Here is a 22,186-nt window from a genome sequence, read left to right on the forward strand (position 1 = left end):
ATGAAAGTCTGCGGGTGGGTGCCATTCCGCCTGCCATGGCAGACCTGGCGGGCGGAAAGGCAATCCGCCTGCAGACTTGCACTTTGCCGGTCCGGAAACAACAGTGACAGTAAGCTTATCGGCACTGTTGTTTCCGGACCGGCAAAGTTGTAATGAGGCTTGATGTTTCCCCTCAGCAATCCACGTAAGGTGGTGTCTGCTGATCACACCAAATAAAATACAGGATGGACAAAAGGGTGTACCCCCTGTCCTGGTAACAGAAACTAAGCCAGGTAAAATGAAAATGGGAGTTCAAGGAGCTCTCAGCAACAATGCACAGAAACTGTTGTGTGCTGAAATAGTAAAAGGTACATGCAAGAATACATGGAGGAAAGCATATCTCTATGAAAAAGTATCCAAAAAAGTTCCCAAGTTCAGAGTAAATGTGGAAAAAGGTTCCCACTCACTCAGGAGAATCAGATAAAAAGCAAGAGTCCAGCAAAAGGTGCTGGGGGACTCACAGGTGGAGAGAAGTTCAAGCAAAAAGGAAATCTACTCCAACTATGATAAGTCATGAACAGTATGGTGCTGAAGTTGCATCTTCCAAGAGAATGCAGCACGTGCATTGATACATCTCTGCTAAGACTAAGCAATGAAGAGATACCATGTAGAAGTATTCCTGATACTCCAGTAATATTAATTCACAACATGTCTGTACCACACTGATCAAGAGGCCTTCTCGCGGGGAACAACATGCATTGTATACATGAGATAAGATAGGTAAGCACAATTTGTTTATTTTGGATTTTGGGTGGACCTTTCAAGGCAGTTTTTGGCCTATTCAATCAAATCCCTTAATAGTATAGAGCCCCCGTTTTTATGAAGAACTGTGAAGTGTGCATGTACAGTTTGTGGGTTCATGTCGAGTGTTAGGGTGATCAGGGTGAGCAGTGAGCAGATGTATACTTACTGTGTCAGTGTATGTAGTGTGTTATCCATTTTCTCAATGGATGAATGCTCAGTGCTAGGGTGCATGTACCTACTGTCAAAGTATACTGTGTATAGAAGTCTGTGCAGTGTGAGTATCATGTGTACTATGATGGTGCATGTGAGCAGGCTGAGGGTGTATGTTTGCAGTGTCAGGATCAGGACGCATGAAGTGTGATGGTGCATGTGCAGGGTGTGGTTGTTTCAGGGACATACCTCACCAAGGATACTGGCAGGTTCCAGAGATTAAGGGCTGTTGGGGAAGTTGACCGCCTGCATTGAGACATCCGGTGAACGCAGCTCCATAGTGATAGGGACAAACCCTGACAGCAGGGGCTTGGAGGGCAAAAGGTGGGCGGAGAAAATTATAGGGAGGGGGCAATTTGCGATCACAAGAGGTAATACAGAAGAAAAACCAGACTGGAGTACATTCCTAAAATGTTCCAGACTAACCTGCTGTAGTCTAGTCAGCTCTCCCTCCACAGACAGCGTTAAGACAAGAAAATATCCCGCAAGAAGAACTAGGGACTCCATAAATGGGGAATTACACTGCTTTTACACCACTCATAATCCTGCTGTGAAATTTTGCATCTGAGTGGCGGTAATGGTAAACGAGTTTGGTGGTAATACCACAGAATTACTGCCAAAAATGTAGTGAAGCTAGCTATATTTAAACCATGATACAGGCAGCTTATTTTATCATATATTGACTACAACAAAACTTCATAAAAATGTCCATCAATGAAAATAAATCAAAAACTTTCCAACTTCTTAATCACCTATTATTCACCAAAATGCCACATTGCTATTTCACACCTTACCAATAGAAAAGCCAAAACCTTTGGATTAGGCATATCTTATTTTCCATTCTGAAGAGCGATTTTCCCTGTTTTACAGAAGCAATTCAAGGCAGGTTAATCACTTTCCATGACTGTTAATTGGCCTTGCAAAGTGAACAGTTCACTTCCTCATCTAATAATAACATCAACAGAGGCTTTGAAGCTATAAACAAAACAAAAATCCTCTGTAAAGTCTAACATATCAAAGTAACAGAAAAGGAAGCCAATACAAGTACCACAGGAAGCCAGCAACGGATGAAAATGCTAAGAATGTGGAGAAGACAATCGTCTTCCTTATTCCATTTAATTCAATCCAATAATTTTAGCACCCTAGGTGGCGGTAAAGCCCCACTTATAAGCCAAAACCGTTGATGTGTTAAAAAAACTATATTCAATTATCCAAAAACAAAATGGATAAAAAAAATATTTGTGGTAAACGCATATTCATTCATTACAAAAAGAATGAACAGAGGTGGTGCAATTTGCAGATCTACATCTGGAAAAAAGTACTCCATTGTGTATTAGTGCATTTATCATCCTGATTCCCAATTTGGTTCAGTGATAACACAATATCTCAGTGCTAGTGCAGGTGACTATGGTTCAGGTATATGTAAATAATCAGAAAAGGGCAACACTGCATCAGTTTCCTGAAGTTTATGGTATCACCTTAAGCATATATTTGCCTTGCAAAATCCCTTCCTGTACAGACCTTCATCAGTCCGTCCCGCAGAAACCCCTGTTGACATGGGACTGGCGTTTTCATCTGAGAAATCTGTATCAGACCAGTCCTCATACTGGATGTCATCCACCTGCTTCTTGGGGACTACTTGCATTTGTTTACTGGTTTCAGGCTGCTTCAGTCTTGGGCTTCGGATAAAGGCTTTGTCACTCACAGACTCCTCTTCTGAGGTGAAGGGTGGTGTGCTGCAAAGACCAAACATATTTGTGACCAACAAGAAACACGCGTGCACACAAACACAACAAGCATTTAGGTAGTAACAGAAATGTTGTCCTGATTAAGGATGGGCAAGTCCCCACCTTTCTAAAATCGTGGGATTAACAGAATATAGGTCCAGGTTCTCAAAAAGAAATTGACACTAGGCGATGCACTTGCATATCTCCTCACTCGTGTCAAATAAAGTGACAGCACAGTTCACAAAGGGCATCTCAAAGTGCGCATCTTAGCTGCACTCATTCAGATGCTCTTTTTCCCCCCCTTGACCATTTGCGTAAATAAGGTGGTATTTCTTGGCATTTTAAAGCAGATCCCGAATTATTATTTATTTTATTTTTTTATTTGGTTGACTGAAAATATCAACCTTTCAAATCAATTTAAGTAAAACATGTTACACTTATTCATAAATGACAAACACACATTCTGTTATAACCAAGATAAAATAACAATGCAATTCTTTCAGACAATAGCAAGGAGTATAAAATATAACAAGAATATTTTTTTTAGCAAAAAAATGATAAACAACACAAGATATTACATCATTTAAATCACTAAGATCTAGGAGGAAAACGGAAAAGCATATTGCTACTAAGCATTTGGCAGAAGTATAACCATGAGGATAATACCTGTTGAAAACAAAAGACTTTAGCTGTGGAACATTATGTAGACTTGTCATGTGGCGATGATGGAAATATCGCTTTAAGAAAATGAACCACAGCTATCCTTAAGGTTATCCTAGTATTTGAAAAGATAAGCTGCCATATAGAATTGGAGTCTAAAGAACGGTAGATTGAAATGACATTTTTAAAGTATAGATGGCGTTTATTTGCCAAAGCAGAGCAATCTACAATAAGATGCTGTAGTGTTTCTTGTTGCAGAGTATTGATACAAAACCGACAAAAATTCATATCCTTTGGGATCTGACCTCGTCTCACCAACACAGCATTTGTGGGCCATAAATTTAACCTGAAACGTAGATATTGGTTGCGGATATAAGAAGCTGGACACTTTATCAAGTAATCTTCCATGTTGCGAAATCTTTTATGTCCAAAAAGAGCCCCACTGAAATCTATGTAGGACTCACATTTTGAACGGTTGCTTATCCAAGCGAAATCAAAAAGTTCATTCTTTGCATGAGTTGGATTCTCTATCAGGAGATCCATGGTGATGGAGGCATCTGAGAGTGCATCCACGAGACAAGTTTGCCATTTACGAGGAAAGTGATGGTCAGATTTCAAAAGATAATGCGCAACTACACTCAGGATGTTATTTGTTCGAAGACCCAGAAGACATTTATGTAAAAATGCAATCATTTTCCATAAAACGCAAGCATGTAAGGAAGTAGAACCCAATTCATAAAGTATGATTGGTAATGGTGAGCAGTTTGGAAGTTTTAGTACTTTCTTCCAAAATCGCGCCTCAAGAAGGTCCCACGTCTTTCAGACTTTCGGTAGTCTTGTTTCAATTCCATATAGTAGAATTGGGACTGCTTTTTGTTGGAAGAACATCATTACATGTGCACAGGAGAATTTACCATATTTATACATCAGAACCTTGGCCTGTGAGATCAAAGTTGTTAATTTTAGATCAAGGGTTTATTCATAGATGGCTTCTGACATCGAGTTGTTGAATGGTACTCCTAGGTATTTGTATTGCATTACTATCCTGAGTTCAGACCGTTGCAACATTCACTTATATTTAGAGATGACTGTGTTTTTGTCCCACCATTACAAACAACTACCTGTATTGTATCTGTGTTAATAAGCAACTTGTTATCATGGACAAAGAAGGTTTTGTAACCCTTTAGGGGTCTGAGATAGGAGGACAAGGTCATCCGCATAAAGAAGCCATGCAATGTGTTGTAAACCTAATTTTGGGGCATCTGACATAGTAGCTGTGAATGTTTTGCCCATGTCTAGAAAGAAAAGATTAAACAAAATGGAGGCCTAGATGTATCCCTGTTTAAGTCCCCGGTCAGTCAAAAAAGCGTTCGGACAAAAGGCCCTCCAGTGTGACTCTCACCTGCATGGTTGTATTAGTATGCAAGAGTTTAATTAGGGTGAGAAGTGAGCTAGGGCATTTGTAGCGGGCTAGCAATAGTTGGTGATCAATGGAGTCAAATGCCACTCGGAAATCTACAAAGGCTAAATATAGCGGCTGTTTCCGAGTGGCATAATGTGACGTGATCATATTTAGAGCACTAAGATTCAGAGAAGTCCCTAAACCAGCCACAAATCCTGATTGAAAAGGGTCTCTCTTGGTCATATTTGAGGACCCTTATTCAAATCTCGCAAGATTATTCGACAGAAGATTTTTTCAGGGGGGTCCAAGAGTGCAATGGGACGATAACTGGCGGGTTTACATCAGTCACCTTTTTTGTAAATAGGCAAAATCATCGAATGCTTCCACGATTGAGGTACTTGCTGGGTGGTGTTAACATGATTAAAGATGTTATACAGCACATCTGCCAAGATTTCCGGATGTTGTTTAAAATGAAAATTCGAAAGGCCATCAGGACACAGGGCCCGCAAATTACTTGCTTTCTGGTTGTAAAATAAAACATCTTCCCTGTCAAAATTTAGATGGAAACTTGCTATTTCAATGGCAGGGGAGATGTTCGTATTGGCCACCGGAAGCGCATATAGTTGTGAGTAGTAAGAAATCCAGTTACGTTCTGTGACCCCTTGAGATTGAAGGGCTACCCGTGATCCTATAGAAGTTTGGTTAATAGTTTACCATATTTCAGCAGTGTTTTTAGTTTGCAAGGCAGACAACATCTTTGCACCATCCAAATGATATATAAGATTTCTGAGCACAGAGCCAGTTTTTGTATCTGTTTTTTAATTGAATCAGAACGGCACCCCTGGAGCCATCCTTCAATTTGAGGGCTTCTCATTTTTGAGATCGATATAAGGTTTTTTGTTCTCTTATCTCTTGTTTGTATGCATGCAGGTTTCATTTGTTGACATGTATTCGACTGAAAGAGCTGGATAAAATCACAATATATGATTTCCTGATTTGATGCGCCGCTAAGGTTCTTGTGAATTTCTGACACTAGATGGTTGCTGAATAAAATCACAGAAGTCTCAGACCAGTGTTATCTATAACAACTGGAATTGACTGTTACGTGTCCCTTGGGTAGCTGCTTTGAAACACACGCACACATATTCTTTAGAGTCCATGCCTTTTTAAGCATATTATGGTCCCTCAGGTTCGTTGGCAAAACTTGAAAAGCCATGGCCTGATTGGAGAGCACAGATCAACATAAATATAGTTGATGACTGCAAGACTAGCTCCCCTATGCCATGTAGGATTCGGTGGAATGCCGGCTTTAAAAGAGCCATTTAACATTTGCCTATTTCTAGTTTTGACAGAATAATTCCATTTGAAAAGTCTTCCACAAATTTGCGGGGTATCAGTACATAGACAGTAAAGATTCCGATCCCCCCGCAATTATAATCCTTATGATGTTAGAATCCAAAGATATAAGTTCCATTGTGTGATAAAGGTCTTTAAGGAAACGTTCAAAGGATATCCTCATTGGATTCCAATAAACATTCACTAAAGCATAGGCCAACTCATCAACTTGCAGTTTTACCATCTGAATGAAAGCATTTGGAGAGGCCCAAGCCTCTGAGGTGAAATGCAGATGTTTTTTCACAGTGACTAACAATCCTGAGGTGGGGCAACCTCGTTTTGCTTTAATGGCTGAGTTCAAATGCATGTCGTGATTATCCCATATGGGAGAGGAGGTAAGCCACATCTCCTGTAAGAGAATCACGTCATAATCATTAAGTTCAAGAGAACAGTTATTTAGTAAGTGTTTGAAGCCCCTAGAATTCCAGCTTAGCAGGGAGACCAAGCTAGGTGAATGTGCGTGGTCTAGTTTTTGCTTTGTTTTGCTACATTTGCAAACGCGATTTGTGACCACTTGCTCCATTGGTATGTGGTTTGACTTTGGAGCTGAAGTCAAACCAGATTGTGTCATGGATAGATTAGGTCCAGAGCTCGAATAGTTGTTGTTAGTCGAGCCAGTCAACAGAATGAAACCCATGGAATACAATTGTGATTTGGGAAGCCATAAGGTGTTTTGTACTAGGCGAGATTTCATCCATATCTCGACAGAAGATAAATTACTCTCTTGAGTAAATTGAACCAATTCAATATCTGACAAAACAATATCTTCCAAAGCTGGAATTTCAGAAAATATTTCCATGAGTGATTGCCGATTCAGATCATATTGTGTAAATGGCAATGGTATACAGAAAATCAACAGAGAAAAAGGAGCTGGGCGCTTTGTGGGGCGAATATGTTGATTTTTCACAAGGGAGGAGGTGGGCTGATTTCTAATAGATTTTTGTCAATGGGGGGCTCTTATTTCTTTTTTACTCATTAACACTGTGTCTATCAATCGTAGTATCTCCCGGGTAAGAGACGCCAATGTGATGGTACCTTCAGAGGTGTTTGGGGCCGAGTTAAGGGTGATGGGAGCCCTTTGTGTTTGCTCGAGTGAAGAGCTAGCACTTGGACTTGGGGATTGATTGCTCATATTTGCAACAGTGGGATCAAACCTCACCCGAGGTTTAAAACCCTGCTGAGGTAGGTTGTCACTTGATGTTTGAAGATGGACCCCCTTGTTAACAACAGTAGGATGGAAATTCGCCAGAGATGTTAAGGCGAGTTGAGGTAGGGAACAATCAAGGTCTTTGGAAGGGGGCGAAGGATTTTTGTATTTTTGTGAGCGTTGTGCAGCCATGTAGGCATCCACTGCTTTACGAATTTCTTGCCGATGAAAATCAAGGAAGAGTTGGTGGGTATTGTAATCTCCGGTGGTGAGTTAGAAATAGGCAAGAGTGGTTGGGAATCTAGGACCTCAACAGGCACGGCTGCAGCAGCAGCAACTAGTTCATCAAGTGGAGCATAAGGTGGAATGGGCACCTTGATGGTGGAGGTGAGTTTCATTTTCTTATCATGGGCTAATCGAGCATACTTCTGAGTCATGGCTTTTAGGGCTGTGGATAAACCTCTCTTTGGCTGATTTAGAGTTTTTATAAATTGCTTGGTTTTTGACGTGGGTATTTTTATCGATTTGAGGTTTTTTGTTTTTTTTGATAATGAGTCAGGGAGGGGTTTGAAAACCTCAGAGAGTGGGTTATTGGCGTGAAACATGTATGCAGGTTTTCCGCCAAGCTGGGGTGATAGAGCAGGGATATTCTCCTTTGAAGAAGGTATGATTGCTACATCACCATTTGGCACATCAACAGAACTATCATGAATGATGTCAGCAAAGTGGGGGAGCATAGGTGTCAAGCTATGAGGAGCCTGAGTTCCCAAGGATGTAGAGGGAATATTTAAGTCAGACATACAAGTAATAATTTGACAAGAAACAGAAGTCATGGAGGCAATTGATCATGGTAATTCAACAGAGGCTCGTGCTTCTAGGCCTGAAGGATGGGAGATGTTATTTTGCCAAATTAGGATTTGATCCAATTGAACAGCTTGATGGGTACAATTGGCGTCCAATGTGTCAAAAAGTCTAGTCATCGAAAGTATTGCAAGGATCATGGCATTGAGAGTAATTTCCAACAATTTAGGGGAGGCTTCAGATTTCCTAGGAGTCTGAAGGTGCAAAGATGATTCACGCGTTCTACGGGGGGTTGGGGACTGAAAATGATACTTCCAAGGTAGAATATGGATGGCTATAGTCAGGGAAAAGGTCTGGTGACCTAGAGAGATGGTGAAAAGATTCATGAACTGAGAAGCACGAGCCGTTGAGCTCCAGATCAATCACGGGCATATCAATAGATTCCAGTTGGTTCACATTATTATCAACAGATGGGCCAGTAAGAGCATTATTCAAGAGTGCACTGTCAGTAATGGAAGTGTTTAGATTTTGGCTTGATTGGTGCTGCATTCAACAAAGCAGACTTAAAAGGAGAGGCACCCAATGAAGAGGCAGGGACAAAGGGCAACTCATGGAATTAGTTAGGTCCACTACGGGCTGCAGATCTGATAAAGTGAGCGGACCTGTAATTTGACTTTGCAAATGGCTTGAGGACTGACCAATACAAGCAAAAGGGGATCCAATGCTTCGGTCCGAGTCCTTGCAGAAAGTCTGTATGTCCATGTTCATGTCTGGTTTGTTTGCAGACAGCATCAGTTTTTTGATAGAGCGAGTCAGAGGCGTCGAACATGAATGTTGAGAGTCTTTCAGAGAGCCACTAGCATTGGGTGATTTCAGATGAGCTTTGTTAAAAATAAGGGCAGTAGGAGGCCTACCAGTCGTCAGGGTGAAAACTTCTCTTTGCATGATTACAAGAACCTTATTTGAATGAAAACGTTTCCAACTACCTCCTAAAAATGGGAAGGTTGGATATAGAAGCTAAGAGCCCCGTTCTGAACGCGAAAGTACCATCACAGAAGAAACACCTAGCCACACCACCGCGACAAGCACGGCAAAGTGGCCAAGTGGGTACTTCTGGGTACTTCGCTTCAGTGCGTGCGTGCGGGTGCACGTACGTGCTGCCTTTTGTTGTAAGGCACAGAAAGTAGGCGGGGCTACAATGGTGTAAGAGCTAGTTTGCTCTTAAAAGTGCCTAAATTAAAAAGCATAAGTAGAGATTTAGTGTGAGATACTCCAATGTGGGAAAAGTACAATAGTCAGCAAGTGAAGTTAGTATTATACCGTTAATCCAGGATGGTTGATCCAAATCCATGAGATCAAGTAGAAGCAGAGAGTGCGGCCAAGCGGGTACTTCCGGGTACTTCGCTTGGGTGCCGAATTCACATACGGGATGGGTTTTAAAATGCCCAGATACAAGAGTCTTCCCCCTGCACCTGTTCAGAACAGGAGCAGGAGAGGCGGAAATTATGGCAGGGTTATTTCTGACCCTGACATAATTTTCTGTTGAAGTGCAACAGCTGTGGGTTTAAGCGTGGCTGTCACATTAGCATTTCCATCCCCCAAACAGGGATGAAAATTATTTGAGTTATTTCATAGGTATGGCCCCAGTGAAAGGTAATCCCAGCAACCACGTGGGTGCTGGGAGGCTGTTATACATAATAATAATTTAGCATTTGTATAGCACTACGAACCCTCAGGCATCTGTGCGCTGATTATTACCCACGGTGTGTGATGCTCATTTATCAACCTCGGAAGGGTGAAAGGCTGAGGTTGGCCCTGCCGGGATTCTAACCTGTGTCTGCAGGCTCTGCACGGATGTCAGAGCGAACGCTCTACCCGCTGTGCTATCGGGCCGGCACGGACGTCAAAGCAAACGCTCTACCCCTGTGCTATCGGGCCGGCATTACACATTAGTGTAATGTATGCAAGGAACATACAGAGCTACCGTCCAGCCCTTCCTGAAATGCTCAGGTCACCTTTGTGAATAAAGTGACCCAAGCATTTCTAAAAATAGCACAAATGAAATGAGTGCATTCTCTTCGCTCCTTCCATTTGCGCTATTTTTCGAGCATCTGGACCATAATGTTCAGGATTCGGTGATGCTGCAAAATCTAATTCGACAAATCGGCAGCACCAAATCATGATCGAAACCTGTGCAAGAATTTAGGCAGATGGGATAGAATTTGGCAGGCCAATCAGAACTGTGGAATATCCTCAAGCATAATCAGAGCCCCTGAGTCTCTAGTTTAGTTGCCTGATAAGTCAAAGATCACTTACTAGTTCACTGTGGGTTGTGCTTGGCTGTTAGAGGGAGGAACAGTACTGCCGCCAACAAAAGAAGAGAACAGGAGAGCTTGTGCTGTAACCAATGAGAGCACGTTCTGCCGTCCCTTTGAAATTCCTTCGAAGTTAGTTTCATTTTATATTGTAGTGCACTTATTTTGGGAGGTTCTTTAAAGTCTGATTCCCCTTCTGAGAAGCATCTTGTGATTGCTTTTTTAATTCATTTCCTGTGCCTTTTCAACTTCCATCCCAAAAAGAAAATAGGAAACCCCTTAGTGAAAACCTTTTTGTGATTATTTTTTATCAATGTCCTTTCATCTTTTTTCCTTACATCCAAAGAAATGAATAAAATAAAAAAGAAGTTTATGAAACCCTTTCTGATTGTTTTTTTTTGTTTCCTCACCCACTCCAAAAAACGAAGAAAAACACTGTGAAACCCTTTCTAGAAATTCTGCTGAAAACCTTTCCATTGGTTTCCGTGGTAACTGTATCGGCTTCGAATCATGTGACCTTTGGTTGAAGAGGAGGGGCTGGCTACAGGACTGATTCCTAATCTGGGAGAATAGATGTGGAAGTCTTGGTGAATGATGAAGCTGGAGAGGGGCTGTGTGATGGAAAGGAAGAGTGAGGGGAGGAGGAGGAGGAAAGGTCCAGAACAGTGGCATGCTATTATTGGGAGAGGTCTCTCGGGTAATGTGAAAAGAGGTGGCGATAGATGCTGTGGATGCGGAACAAGAAAAATAAGGAGTTGGCAAACGAGTAGGCAGAGATGGACGGCCAGCAGAAGGGGCAACATGAATACATGGATCCAGGGGAGGAGGATGACGAAAAGGAGTAGGCACATGCAATGAAGGAGGGGGCGCACAAGAAGCAGGATGAGGGCCTACAGGTGGAGCAAGACATGGTTGTGGAAATGTTGGCGATAGATACAAGGCAGGAGGGTGCACACAAGGAGCAAGATGAGGGGCAGAACGAGAAGTGGAAGCAGGAGGTGGAACATCGGGCCGATGCAAGGCAGGGGGTGGATATAGGTGTAGGGCAGGAGGAAGGGAGCTGGAAGGAGGAGGAGGAGGAGGAGGAGTCACACGCAGAGGTGGGACAGGAGAGCAGGAGGCTGATGAAGCTGATTTCTATGGATCCAGTCCTGTGGAAGGGGCAAGGCTATCCAGAGAAGCGCGCTAACAAATGGGGTATTGTCCCAACTCTCCCTATCATGGACCCCTCCTGGGTGTGGCAGTACTTCCCCCCCTGCCTGAGCAGAAGGTACACTCAGACGAGTGTGCAGCTGTGTGCAACCCCTTCAACAATGAAGTGTGGCAAGAGACAAAGAGTGAGCATTATGCATTGGCCACACGAACACATTTGGTAATGGCATAACATGACATGGTATACACATCTGCCACCACCTCTGCTGTGGTATCTTCTTCCACTGATGCAAAGGAAGCAAGGCTATCTGCCAGTATGTTTGGAGATGCAGATAGTTCCTAATTACAATGTAGAGCACACTGGTGTGACAAGAAGCCCAGCCACAGCCAGTGGCTGATTGCTGCAGCCATCAGGCATGTGTTTGCTACATTAGGGAAACGTTTACAGAGTTCTCGGGTGAGGGATGTGCAACCGTCTAAACTACTAGTAAAACCGTGAATCCAACCAAAAGAGAAGCCACATCTCCATAGTGGCCTCTATGGTACAGCAGCCACACTTAACCCACGAGAGGAAGGAAGGCTGGTAGCAATGCTAAGTTAGTCCACACAGTTAACCCAAGATAACTCCCACTCTGGTATACTATGTACACTTATTAAAGTCACACATATAATCTCTAGCAGGTCAAAATAAGTACTTTAGGTAGACGGCAGTAAAACATTTAATTGACTTAGTCATTTGTAGGACCCAAGGTGCCACACAAACAATAACCACAGTATTCCTAAACCGCTGCTACGTAGTAATGTGTTGCTACAAATACACACTATACATTAAATGCGTATAGATAAAGTGCACCGAAAGGCAAAAATACATTTACACTGATTGTACTAACACATTAAAATCCTAGAGAAACAGCAACAATTTACAGTGATACAATGTAACCGGCCATGTCACTTACCAGCAGTCTAATGCAAGTCTAAAATCAATGGCATATGCTACATTTCGAATCTGTGCCCTCAAATTCCAGGGACGCCGGGGGTGTCGGGGGGGGGGGGGGACCAAAGACAAATATTAATGCCCAGATAGTCTGAAAGAGTCACTTCAGAGTAGTTTCATGTAACAATGTAAATAGGAAAACCCAGAGTTGTGGTAAAAAGCCAATTAAGTCCCACCTTTATCCAACAGGAGTAGATAATGCAGTAATTGATCCCAAAGGGCACCAGAGAAGAGAAGACCCTTTTTCCAAGATACAGTGTAGGATCGAGATCCAGGAACCCGACGGAGAAGAGATGCAGAGCAGAATTCAAGCCAATGGCAAAATGTGGTAGCAACAGTTCTTCTAGAACCCACTACACAGACCAAAAGGGACCCCTAAAGGTAAGTATGTCGAATAACCCACCAAATCAGGGCCCCAAGGTAGGTACTCAAAGTAGCATTTCCTAAAAACCTGGCCCTGGAACGGCTAACAAACCCTGTGAGTAAATTGTCTTCCCTTGCTGTAGTGAAATGCAGCATCTGGTCACTCAGGGACTTCAACCCCATACTAATAACAAACCTGACTCTGACGGCACAAAAGAAGAACAATCTGCCTTCCTAGGAGTGTGCAACAAGTGGCAGCAACAGCGACGATGGCTCCAGGTGGATGGAAGAACTCGGACAATCAGGTTTCAGAGGCTCGAAGGAAAGGCAACCCGCAAGCCAGCAGGAGGGCCTTCAGCAGATGAAAATCGAAACTGCAGGAAAGCCAAGCATACAGGGTCAAGTATGAATGGCCAGATCTAGTCCTAAAATGCAGCAACAGTTTCTCCACAACGTAAATCCTCCATTGGGTAAGTAAAACCTTCTGCAATCACGAAATTCGTAAGAGATTTGAGTGTAGGAACAAGATGTACACTAGATATATTTCATGCACTCAGTGCCCATGCCAGCCCACCAATCACACAAAGGGGGATTAAACACAGCTTTTGGTGGCCAGCCAATAAGTTTGGCCCCAAAAACTGTTACAAACCCAGAACCACCATCTCAGTATGTGTATTGGCCATGCCTGAGACCATAGACTGTTCTAAACCAGCACAAACCACTTCTGATGTCACGGGCTGGGTTCAAAGTGTGCCCATGGGTGTACAACCACAGTTTTAAGGCTGGTATCATGGGTTTGCCAAACAAAGGTATGCAGAAGCAACAAAATGGCTGAGTGAGGACTTAAAAAATACATTAAACTGTAAGGGGTCGTTAGGTAAGATTTTCATATTTGTGATAAATCTTCCTGACCTGTGTCAACCCCAAAATCTTTGCTTGGAATTGGGGATTATTTCGCCTTGTCCTTAGATGAGTGGGAATCTTTCTCCGCCTCTCACCTAGTCTTTTACTCTTTGTATGGGTGACATTTTGATGTCTCCATAGTGTCTGATTGGAGTTCTAGTTTCCTATATCTTTTGGGCATAGGCGTGGTTGCCCCTTTGGGCTTCCCCATTCATTTCTCTTTAATGTACTTGGGTGAACTACTGTTCTCAAGGGATAAAAGAGGGATTCTCATCCCCTATATATTTAAAATAGTGAGCTAGCAGACCCCACCTTATGTGGCAGGTGTGGGGGATACAATGTATCCCCTCTCTTACTTAACTAGTAACATTTGTGTTACAATTGCAAGTTTACTTGAATGGCTGGTGGCAGCGGTTTTACCTTAGTGACATGTTAGTTGTATTACCAGCAGGCTGTTAAATCAGCCTCAGTAATTCACAGATGGGCCACAATTTTACTAAAATGGTGGGCTCCTCATTTCACCATTTCTCATTTGTTTTTTATTTCTGAGGTCTTCTCCTGTGTTAGGCAAAGTTTGTATGCAGTACCCTCTGAGAACACTACAAACAACTCTGACTACAGGTACAGGAAACCCAACCTTTGGTATAAGCTTGTACGACACAGTTTGGTAGCGTGTTGAACAGCCAGGCTCATTTCAAGAGGGGTCAATGCGAGCTGTAGTGGAGTTACACAGAGATGTACAGTTAAACGTATCCATAAACTCTGATACTCAGGGTTTCTTGAAGAAACAATTATTAATTGATTTATCAGTCAGTTAGAATAAGCCTTCTTCAGAAGGGAGCAATATAATAGTAACACTTAAATACACATCATAAGATACACACTCTTAATGTCTGTAAATTATTAGATACCCTTTTGGGATGGCCCGCAGACACTACCTACACCCTCAGGTGACTTCAATTGCTATGGTGCTGGTGACATAATATATCACTGTTGCATTTAAGATCATATAGTAATAAGTCAAAGGAAAAGATGATTTAGAACAAACAAGAGCCCACAATTATTCTTAACCAGGCGAATACTTTCAGATCCTCCAATAAGAGTCATTCAGTGAAAGAGGCTGAGCCAAAGTCAATAGACAAAAGTCTATGTAAGCTGAAGCACTTCTTTGTAGGTAAGTAGAAAGTCTTTGCAAAATGTTTTAGAAGTTTTTGAAGAAAAGAAGAATCAAGTGTAGGGCCACAAGCGGATTAGACTTGTGAGTAGTAGACTATGCAAGCAACTCTACAGTAAGAGGTAAGTTCTCTCAGACTTTTTACAGTACCTTTAAAATGAAGAAAAGACGCAGCAGATGACTCCTGTTCCTGTGCATCTCTGCAGATCTCACTGGTCCTGGGCTTCAGTCATGGGAACAAGAGGGAGGACGTCGGGGGACTCGTGCACTGCACTGGCATGGTCAAAACCTGCAACCGGCAAACTTCACTTTCAGTGGCTTTTTAGTGTTTCAGCTCCTCGTGTCTACCGCAAATAGCAACACAGCGGTTCCTGGATGTCGTGGTGGACTTTTGTTGCTTCTGGGGTCCTGCACTCTTTTGAGGCGGCTCAGGCTTGGTCAGTCCTGCTTCCTGGGAGTCTGGGGGATCTTCCTGGAGCTCTAGGCCAGCTTAAAAGCAACACACACAATCTGGTGTTCCTCTCCCTGGCTATACGTTTTCCAGCAGCAACTCTGTGGAAATTCAACCAGCTCTGAGATGGATGTCCAAGTGGCTTACTTTGGAGTTGATTGGTCCCACCAACTCAAGGGGAGAAGTCATCCTTGCAGGGGCTTCTCTGTCGATGCAAACTTGGCATTTCGGCACTGCAGCCTGGCTTCACCGGGCAAACCAATGGTCCAGGAGTTACAGCAGGCGTCCTCTTAAAGTTTTTCTTCGGTTCCTTCGTCCATTGGTCGACTCTGCCTTCCAAGCCAAAGGACTTGCTTTTTATTCAGTTCTGTCCCATTCATTCCAGCCTAGCTGTCAATCACCCAGCAGGGTAGCTGTCCTTGCCAGACAGTCAGCTAGCCAATCACCACAGAGTGCATTTGGGTCTCTTAGGACACTAAGCACATGGAGTTTCTGGCACCTCCCTCACTTCCTGCCTACCCCAGACACCCTGGAGCTAGAGACGTGCTTCACTTGTGAATCCCGGAAAAGGCAAAATGAACAATGGTACCAAATCTGGTTTGGCGCACAGAGTAAATCTCAAGAAGGACCTTTCCACAAAGAAATGGCGAGAAAAGAAGACTGGGGCCATTTGACAAAAATGGCACCCTTGGGTGCTTTACTGCAGCTGCGAACGCAGCCCGCGTTAAATGCACACCATGGCACTTAAAACGAAATCAATGCTACCAGCCATTCAATGAGAAAAGGGTATCATAAACATGTTACATAAGAAGTTAGACAAAGGGGATGCTAGGTAACCCCACCAGCACCCTATTGTAAGATAGTGTGTGCTGGGTCTAGAAAGTTACAAATGTAAGTAGAGTCAATTTCACTTTACTGATCTGGGAAACAGTAGTTTATCCCAGAGAAGGTAGTTAAACCTTTGGGAAATCTGAAAGACTTCCCTGTGCCACTGCACTGAAGGTGCTGTGTGACAATGTAAAAGATGATGCCTATCGAGTTTGTCAGACTCCACAACCAAAAGAAACACAGTGTACAAAAGCACATTAAAATACATGAGAGAGTGGGAAAAAGGGTCTCACTCTCTCCAGGTTAAAAAAATCAAGTCCCCAAAATCCAACAAAGTTGCTGGGGGTCTCTAAGGTGGAGGCAATTAGCACATTTCTGAAAATTCTCCCATTCTAGGTAGGAACAACCTCAGTGGAAGTTTTGTTTTTGGCGGGAATCCTTTGTATTCCATGCCGGGTTCCAGAGTGTCTGAGAAGGCAGGAAGAGATGGAACAGTCCAAAATTCTGCAGCTCTTTCTCTTCCATCTTGCCGGAAAGGAATCAAGTCCCAGTGGGGAGCTGGCTGTCGCCGTTGGACAGCCAGACCGCCCCATTCTGTAAGCTGCAGGGGATATTGCAGATGTTGTGCTGTAGTTCCTGATAAATACTCTGAACCTGGAAGCTGCTGACAAGTCGACCACTGGAGTTAAAACCAAAGAGGAAGATGAAGAAAAAATATCTGTAGCAGTTTCCAGCAAACAGAGAGCCTGCTGTGTAACCAGAGCCTGTTGTAACCCTTCCTTCCAATCCACCTGGAGTCCCAAACGTGATAACTTCTACCCAGAAACTGATGAGTTCCACTAGCCTCAGTAAGACTTGCATTTTGAGCCATCCGACAACATGGTGGGACCTTGCTGGGCTGCAAACCGCAAATACCCTGGTACCTCGAGCCTGAGTGCACTTCATGGTCTTCCGAAGTCCAAATCCATCTGAAACTTGGTGACTCAGGCTGGATCTTCAAAGATAAGACTCAAATCCCTGAAGTCCTCTCACCAGAGTGCAGGACCGAGAGAGTGAAGATAATTCACCCGGCGATATTCGTTGTTCCTCTGGCTGCTGTAAAAAAGATGTCAAATACACAGAGCCATGAGAATGCATGTAGAAACCTTTCCTGGAAGGCTCCTCCAATGAATGATGCTGCAAGTTCCCATCCAGTGTCCAAGTCTTTCCTCTCCAGACCAAGAATCCAGGGACTGGGTCCTGTGCTGCTGCATTCTGAAGGCATCCACTCTGAAGATCTTATTTTCTCCTAACGTACTGTGTGGGCTTGGGTAATACTTACCTTAAATCTGCTGTGCATCCTGTGAGGGTGAGTGGGTGATGCAAGTGGTTGGGAGTTTGCCCACACCAATTGCCCAGGTCTAATGCTGGAACACATATAGGGAGCCTTCTGTGAAGTCCCTGAACACTTTAACTAATTCTGAAAGTGAATACTTACTTGTTTAAGAAGATTTCCTTTGGAACTTTGACTTTGCTGCAACTGATCCCTATCTCAACCTGCCTACAGGTCACACCTAGACCACTAGGGTCCCTCTTCTGCCTCCGAGAGAACTCATGCAATAGACTAGGGAAGGACTGGATAGGAACAATATTCTGCCTTGAAAGTATACCAAGTGTAAAAGTACTTACTTGCTAAAGAAGTTAGTGTGGTAACTGTATCTCTGTGAAAGAAGTTACAAACTGTCATTAAGTGTATGCTTAACTTTGAGTTCCATTGTGCCCCTCCAAAAAGTGTACATTTCTTTACCAACTTTGAATGGTGTTCCCCCTTCTAAAAAGTAATGAGTTTTGCTGTTTTATCATTGCTTAAGTGAATGAGTGTAAAAGCTCACAAATAGGGCTTACCTGCCTTGAATAACATTGTGTCATTCTTAAAGTGCAACATTGGGTGTTGCTTTCCCTGACCTGCTTTAAACAGATCAAAAACAGTTAATACTTGTCTTTGAGTTGCTGGTAGCTGCTGTTAAACGTATATAGGTCTCACTCAACTTGACTAGCTGATGTTCATCTAAACTGGTAACACTGGATTGTGCTTCCCTGGTTTGCTTTGGTGTGATTCTAAAATAGTTACATAAAGTTCTCACCTTAGAAACTGCATTATACACTTCTTAAACTTATACTGGGTATAACTAGCTAGATAGTTATGTGCCAATAGGTCAGTTACATACCTTGAAGTATATTATTGTGTCTTTCTTAAAATATAATTGGGTATTACTGTCCTTGAATTGCTGAGTGCATTCAGAAATAATTAGTGTGTTAATACTGGTCATTCAGTAGCTTAAGGCTTCTCCAGAAAGCATGCGAGTTGTTTTACGAATGCTGAACTGAGTTCTAAAAAGTAATGTTGCAAGGAGTATACTTGTAACAGGGTTTATTTATTTATTTATGCCATTTGTATAGCACAGCTAACTCGGAGACATCTGGGTCCTTATCTTACATGGTACCGGTATATGGTACATTTCATTATTAGTTACAGAGAGCATAATACAGGTTATTGACGTGTACCGTTTCGTTACTTCACACAGATACACACGTTAATTACAAAGCCCAGGTATTAAGAGGTAGGTTTTCAGTTGTTTGCGAATGGTCCAAAAATAATTTTCAGCTCTCAGTTGGGTTGGTCAGGCGTTCCATTGTTTAGCAGCTATTGTAGGGAAACTACTGCCTCCTACTTTTTGTAGGTTGAATCTGGGTGTAGATAGTAGGTTCAAGTTCGCTGAGAGGGTAGGCCTGTTGGTCTGAGATCTGATTACTTTGTCAGCAATGTAAGAGGGCTCTACTTTAGTTATGCATTTATGTGTTAAGGTAAGAGTTTGAAATTCAATACGTTTTTGCACGGTAGCCAGTGCGTTTTTTGTCTAATCCTGGAGATGTGAGTGGCTTTGTGTATGTTGAGTGCCACTGTGAAGGCATTATTTTGAAGTATTTGAAGTTTGATGGTTTGGATCTTTTTGCCCGCGTAAAGGGCATTGCAGTAATCCAATCTAGACAAAATAAGGGCTCTGGCCAGCGTGATGCAGCTGCCAGTTGACAGGAAAGGTCTGCAAGCATTGATGACCTTGCAGTTGTGTGCAGTTGCTGATGCTGTGCCATTAACTTGTTTGGTTAACGTGAGAGAGGAATCCAAGTAGAATCCAAGGGTTTTCACTTCTTTGTCTATTTTTATGCAGTTACCGTCAATGCTGAATGTTTTGAAGCCGTCATTTAGTTTAGCTATACAGAGTTGTGATCCAATAAGGAGCAGCTCTCTGTTTGTCATTCAGACACAAGCCATGGTGTGCCATCCAGGCTTGGATAGATAGATGGCATTGAGAGAAGCAGAGTCAATGACATGGTCGCCTGTGATGGGGATGAGAATTTGGGTGTCATCTGCGTACTTAGTGTAGGTGACACCGAAGTCATCGAGACGGTCAAACAGAGTGTCATGATGCCTACCCCCGGGGACCCAGACAACGTCCAGCAACCCCGGAAGCAGCATCAAGTTATCCTAAGCACGCCCAAAAACCCCTGCTAGAGGCTATTTGGGTCCAGTCCTGGCGCCTATGGCGCAAGGCTCATATGGAGAGTCAGTCCTGGCGCCATAGGCGCCAGGCTCATAGATTAAAACTCACCTGATGCAGACCATGCTGCAAACTTACCTGATGCAGACCATGCTGCAAGAGCTCCAAGCCAAAAGAGGCTTGGAAGGGACTACTTTACTTAGGGAGTATTTTTTACTCGGGTGGGGCTGGGGATGAATACTTACCTGGGACTACTTTGGAGGCTATTTAACCACGCCTGAATAGCAACACACGCTCCACATTATTCTGCATCCAGCAGCGTAACGCTCACCGTGCCTGCAAGTCTGCATCCAGCCTTCTACCACGCCCGCCTCGAGTTTGGAGCTCCTAGAAAAAGGGAGGAAGAAGGAGAAAAGGTTAGAACAAGAGCAATACCTTTAATCCTTACCTGAATTCCCGATCCATCGCGCCTTCGAGCTGGAAGAAAGAAGTTATCTTATGCGCGCCGCCTCGCCTGCTGCAGCGCCGCGCTGAACTCACCGGCCTTCGCAGCATCTTCACATTCCACCGCATTCTCCTGTATGTTCCAGCCGCACTCCGGCACCTAAGGAGAAGACAAGAACAGCAAGGTGAGCCAAGGGAATACACAGAGGAATATGAGTTACCCTCCCATTGACTTACCTGAATTTACCACCGGGGGTACTATTCCTCTTCACGGGTCGGCGCAGCTTCCACTGCATCTTCGCCGAACCCCGGCCCCTAAGGGGAAACGAAAGGACAGCAAGGTGAAACAAAGGGACAAACAAGGGGCACCCTCCTCACCACAATAGACTTACCTGATTTTACCGCCGAGGTAATATTCCCCAAGACTTCATACTTTCTCTCAGCGCCTGAATAAGGAAGAAAGCAACAGGTTACATATTGACATTATTTTATCGAACTGTGTTGGAAAATACAAATCCTTACCAGAATACTACCGGTTGCCACGAGGAACTCTTCATTAGGATCAAGCTGCAACCTGCAAGGAATCGGACAAGAGTGAAAGTCAGGCATTTGAACTCTTACGAACTTAGCAACTGGTTATCAACGCGCCCCTGCGCTCAATGCAGGATGGAGAGCTCATCTTTTCAAATCATCAGAATATTCCTACGGGCCAAGCAAACGAAGCTAGGTGGGCCAGTCCAGTCCATCATCTCGGCCCTACACATCACATTGGTGGAGACCGCAGCTGTCCAGTTCCGATCGACGCCTCTGTGGGAGCCAGTTGAGCGTAACACAGAGGTTTAGTAAAACATTTGTATAGCGTTGAGGAGACACAGGAGCCTTGTGGTTGGTTTATTATATAATTTAATAACTGAGTGTTACTGCATGACTGACTGGGTCTACTGAATTCTAAAAGTATATCTAACCTCTTTTTACTCCCCAAGAATAACCAATTGCATTCTGAATGTGTTGTAGGTTTGACTCATCTTGAACTGCTGATTGCTATTCTTAATAAGGTTACACTGTGGGTTGTATCCCACAAGTATTGTGTTTTTTTTTTAATATAATTGTGTTTATATATGTGATTGTACTTATTTCCCCAAGATTAATCCGGGCCTACTTGTAATTAAATAAACCATTTATTTTTACAATACATTGTGTTTAAGTGTTTCTTTGGACCATATGTATGCTACAACTTCTTGTTAACATAAGTGTTCCACTGTTCAGAAAATTATATAGGTTGGTTTACAATGCGATTTTTTTTGTCGAGCGTCAATGCATAACTGACAGGGTCTAGTGCCCTTGTATTACAGAAAGTTATCTAAAAGTAACGTATGGTTTTACTCCCCAAGAATAGGTGTGACCTATACTAAATGTGTAGGAAGAGGTTTGACTTCCCTCAAATTACTTTTAGGTATTCTGAAGAAGGTTTTATGCTTTGGTCTGTGTACCTTCAAGCATTGTGGTGTTTTTTCATAAATGTGCTTATGACTCTATGACCAGTACTTACCTCAAGACTTAACTTGGCCTACTTGTATTTAAAATAAACCTTTATTTTTTATAATACTTCTGGTTGTAAGAGTTTCTATTTTATTCTTAGTGTACTACATGTTCAGTGTACTTTCCTACAGCCCACTCACAGTCCTAAGATAGGCCTGGCTGCTCTGTCCATGCTACCAGATTCTCAGGTGGTACGCATTATACTAAGAGTGGAGCTTATGTACTGCCTATGATGTATGGTTTATGAAGCCCTTAATTGGACTTTAGAAAAACTGTCCTAACATGAACGAATGCCATTGATTGAGCGGGTACATCGGAGTTCAGGAACACATCATTGATGATCCAGGGATGTAATTTGT

The 22,186-nt window shown here is 43.0% G+C and overlaps 1 protein-coding gene across 3 annotated transcripts in view; it reads right to left on the reverse strand.

Annotated features, from left to right (window-relative positions):
* The window catches only part of DZIP1L (DAZ interacting zinc finger protein 1 like), a 366,901-nt gene that overhangs the window by 64,293 nt on the left and 280,422 nt on the right, over positions 1-22,186 (reverse strand). For all 3 annotated transcript variants that reach the window (XM_069618039.1, XM_069618038.1, XM_069618037.1), the window contains exon 14: positions 2,515-2,729. In XM_069618039.1, coding sequence (XP_069474140.1) covers positions 2,515-2,729 — 215 coding nt within the window. The remainder of the gene's footprint in view (positions 1-2,514; positions 2,730-22,186) is intronic.

The sequence above is a fragment of the Ambystoma mexicanum genome, chromosome 10 (assembly GCF_040938575.1).
Source record: "Ambystoma mexicanum isolate Mex_15411 chromosome 10, UKY_AmexF1_1, whole genome shotgun sequence".
NCBI classification, from domain to species: Eukaryota; Metazoa; Chordata; class Amphibia; order Caudata; family Ambystomatidae; genus Ambystoma; species Ambystoma mexicanum.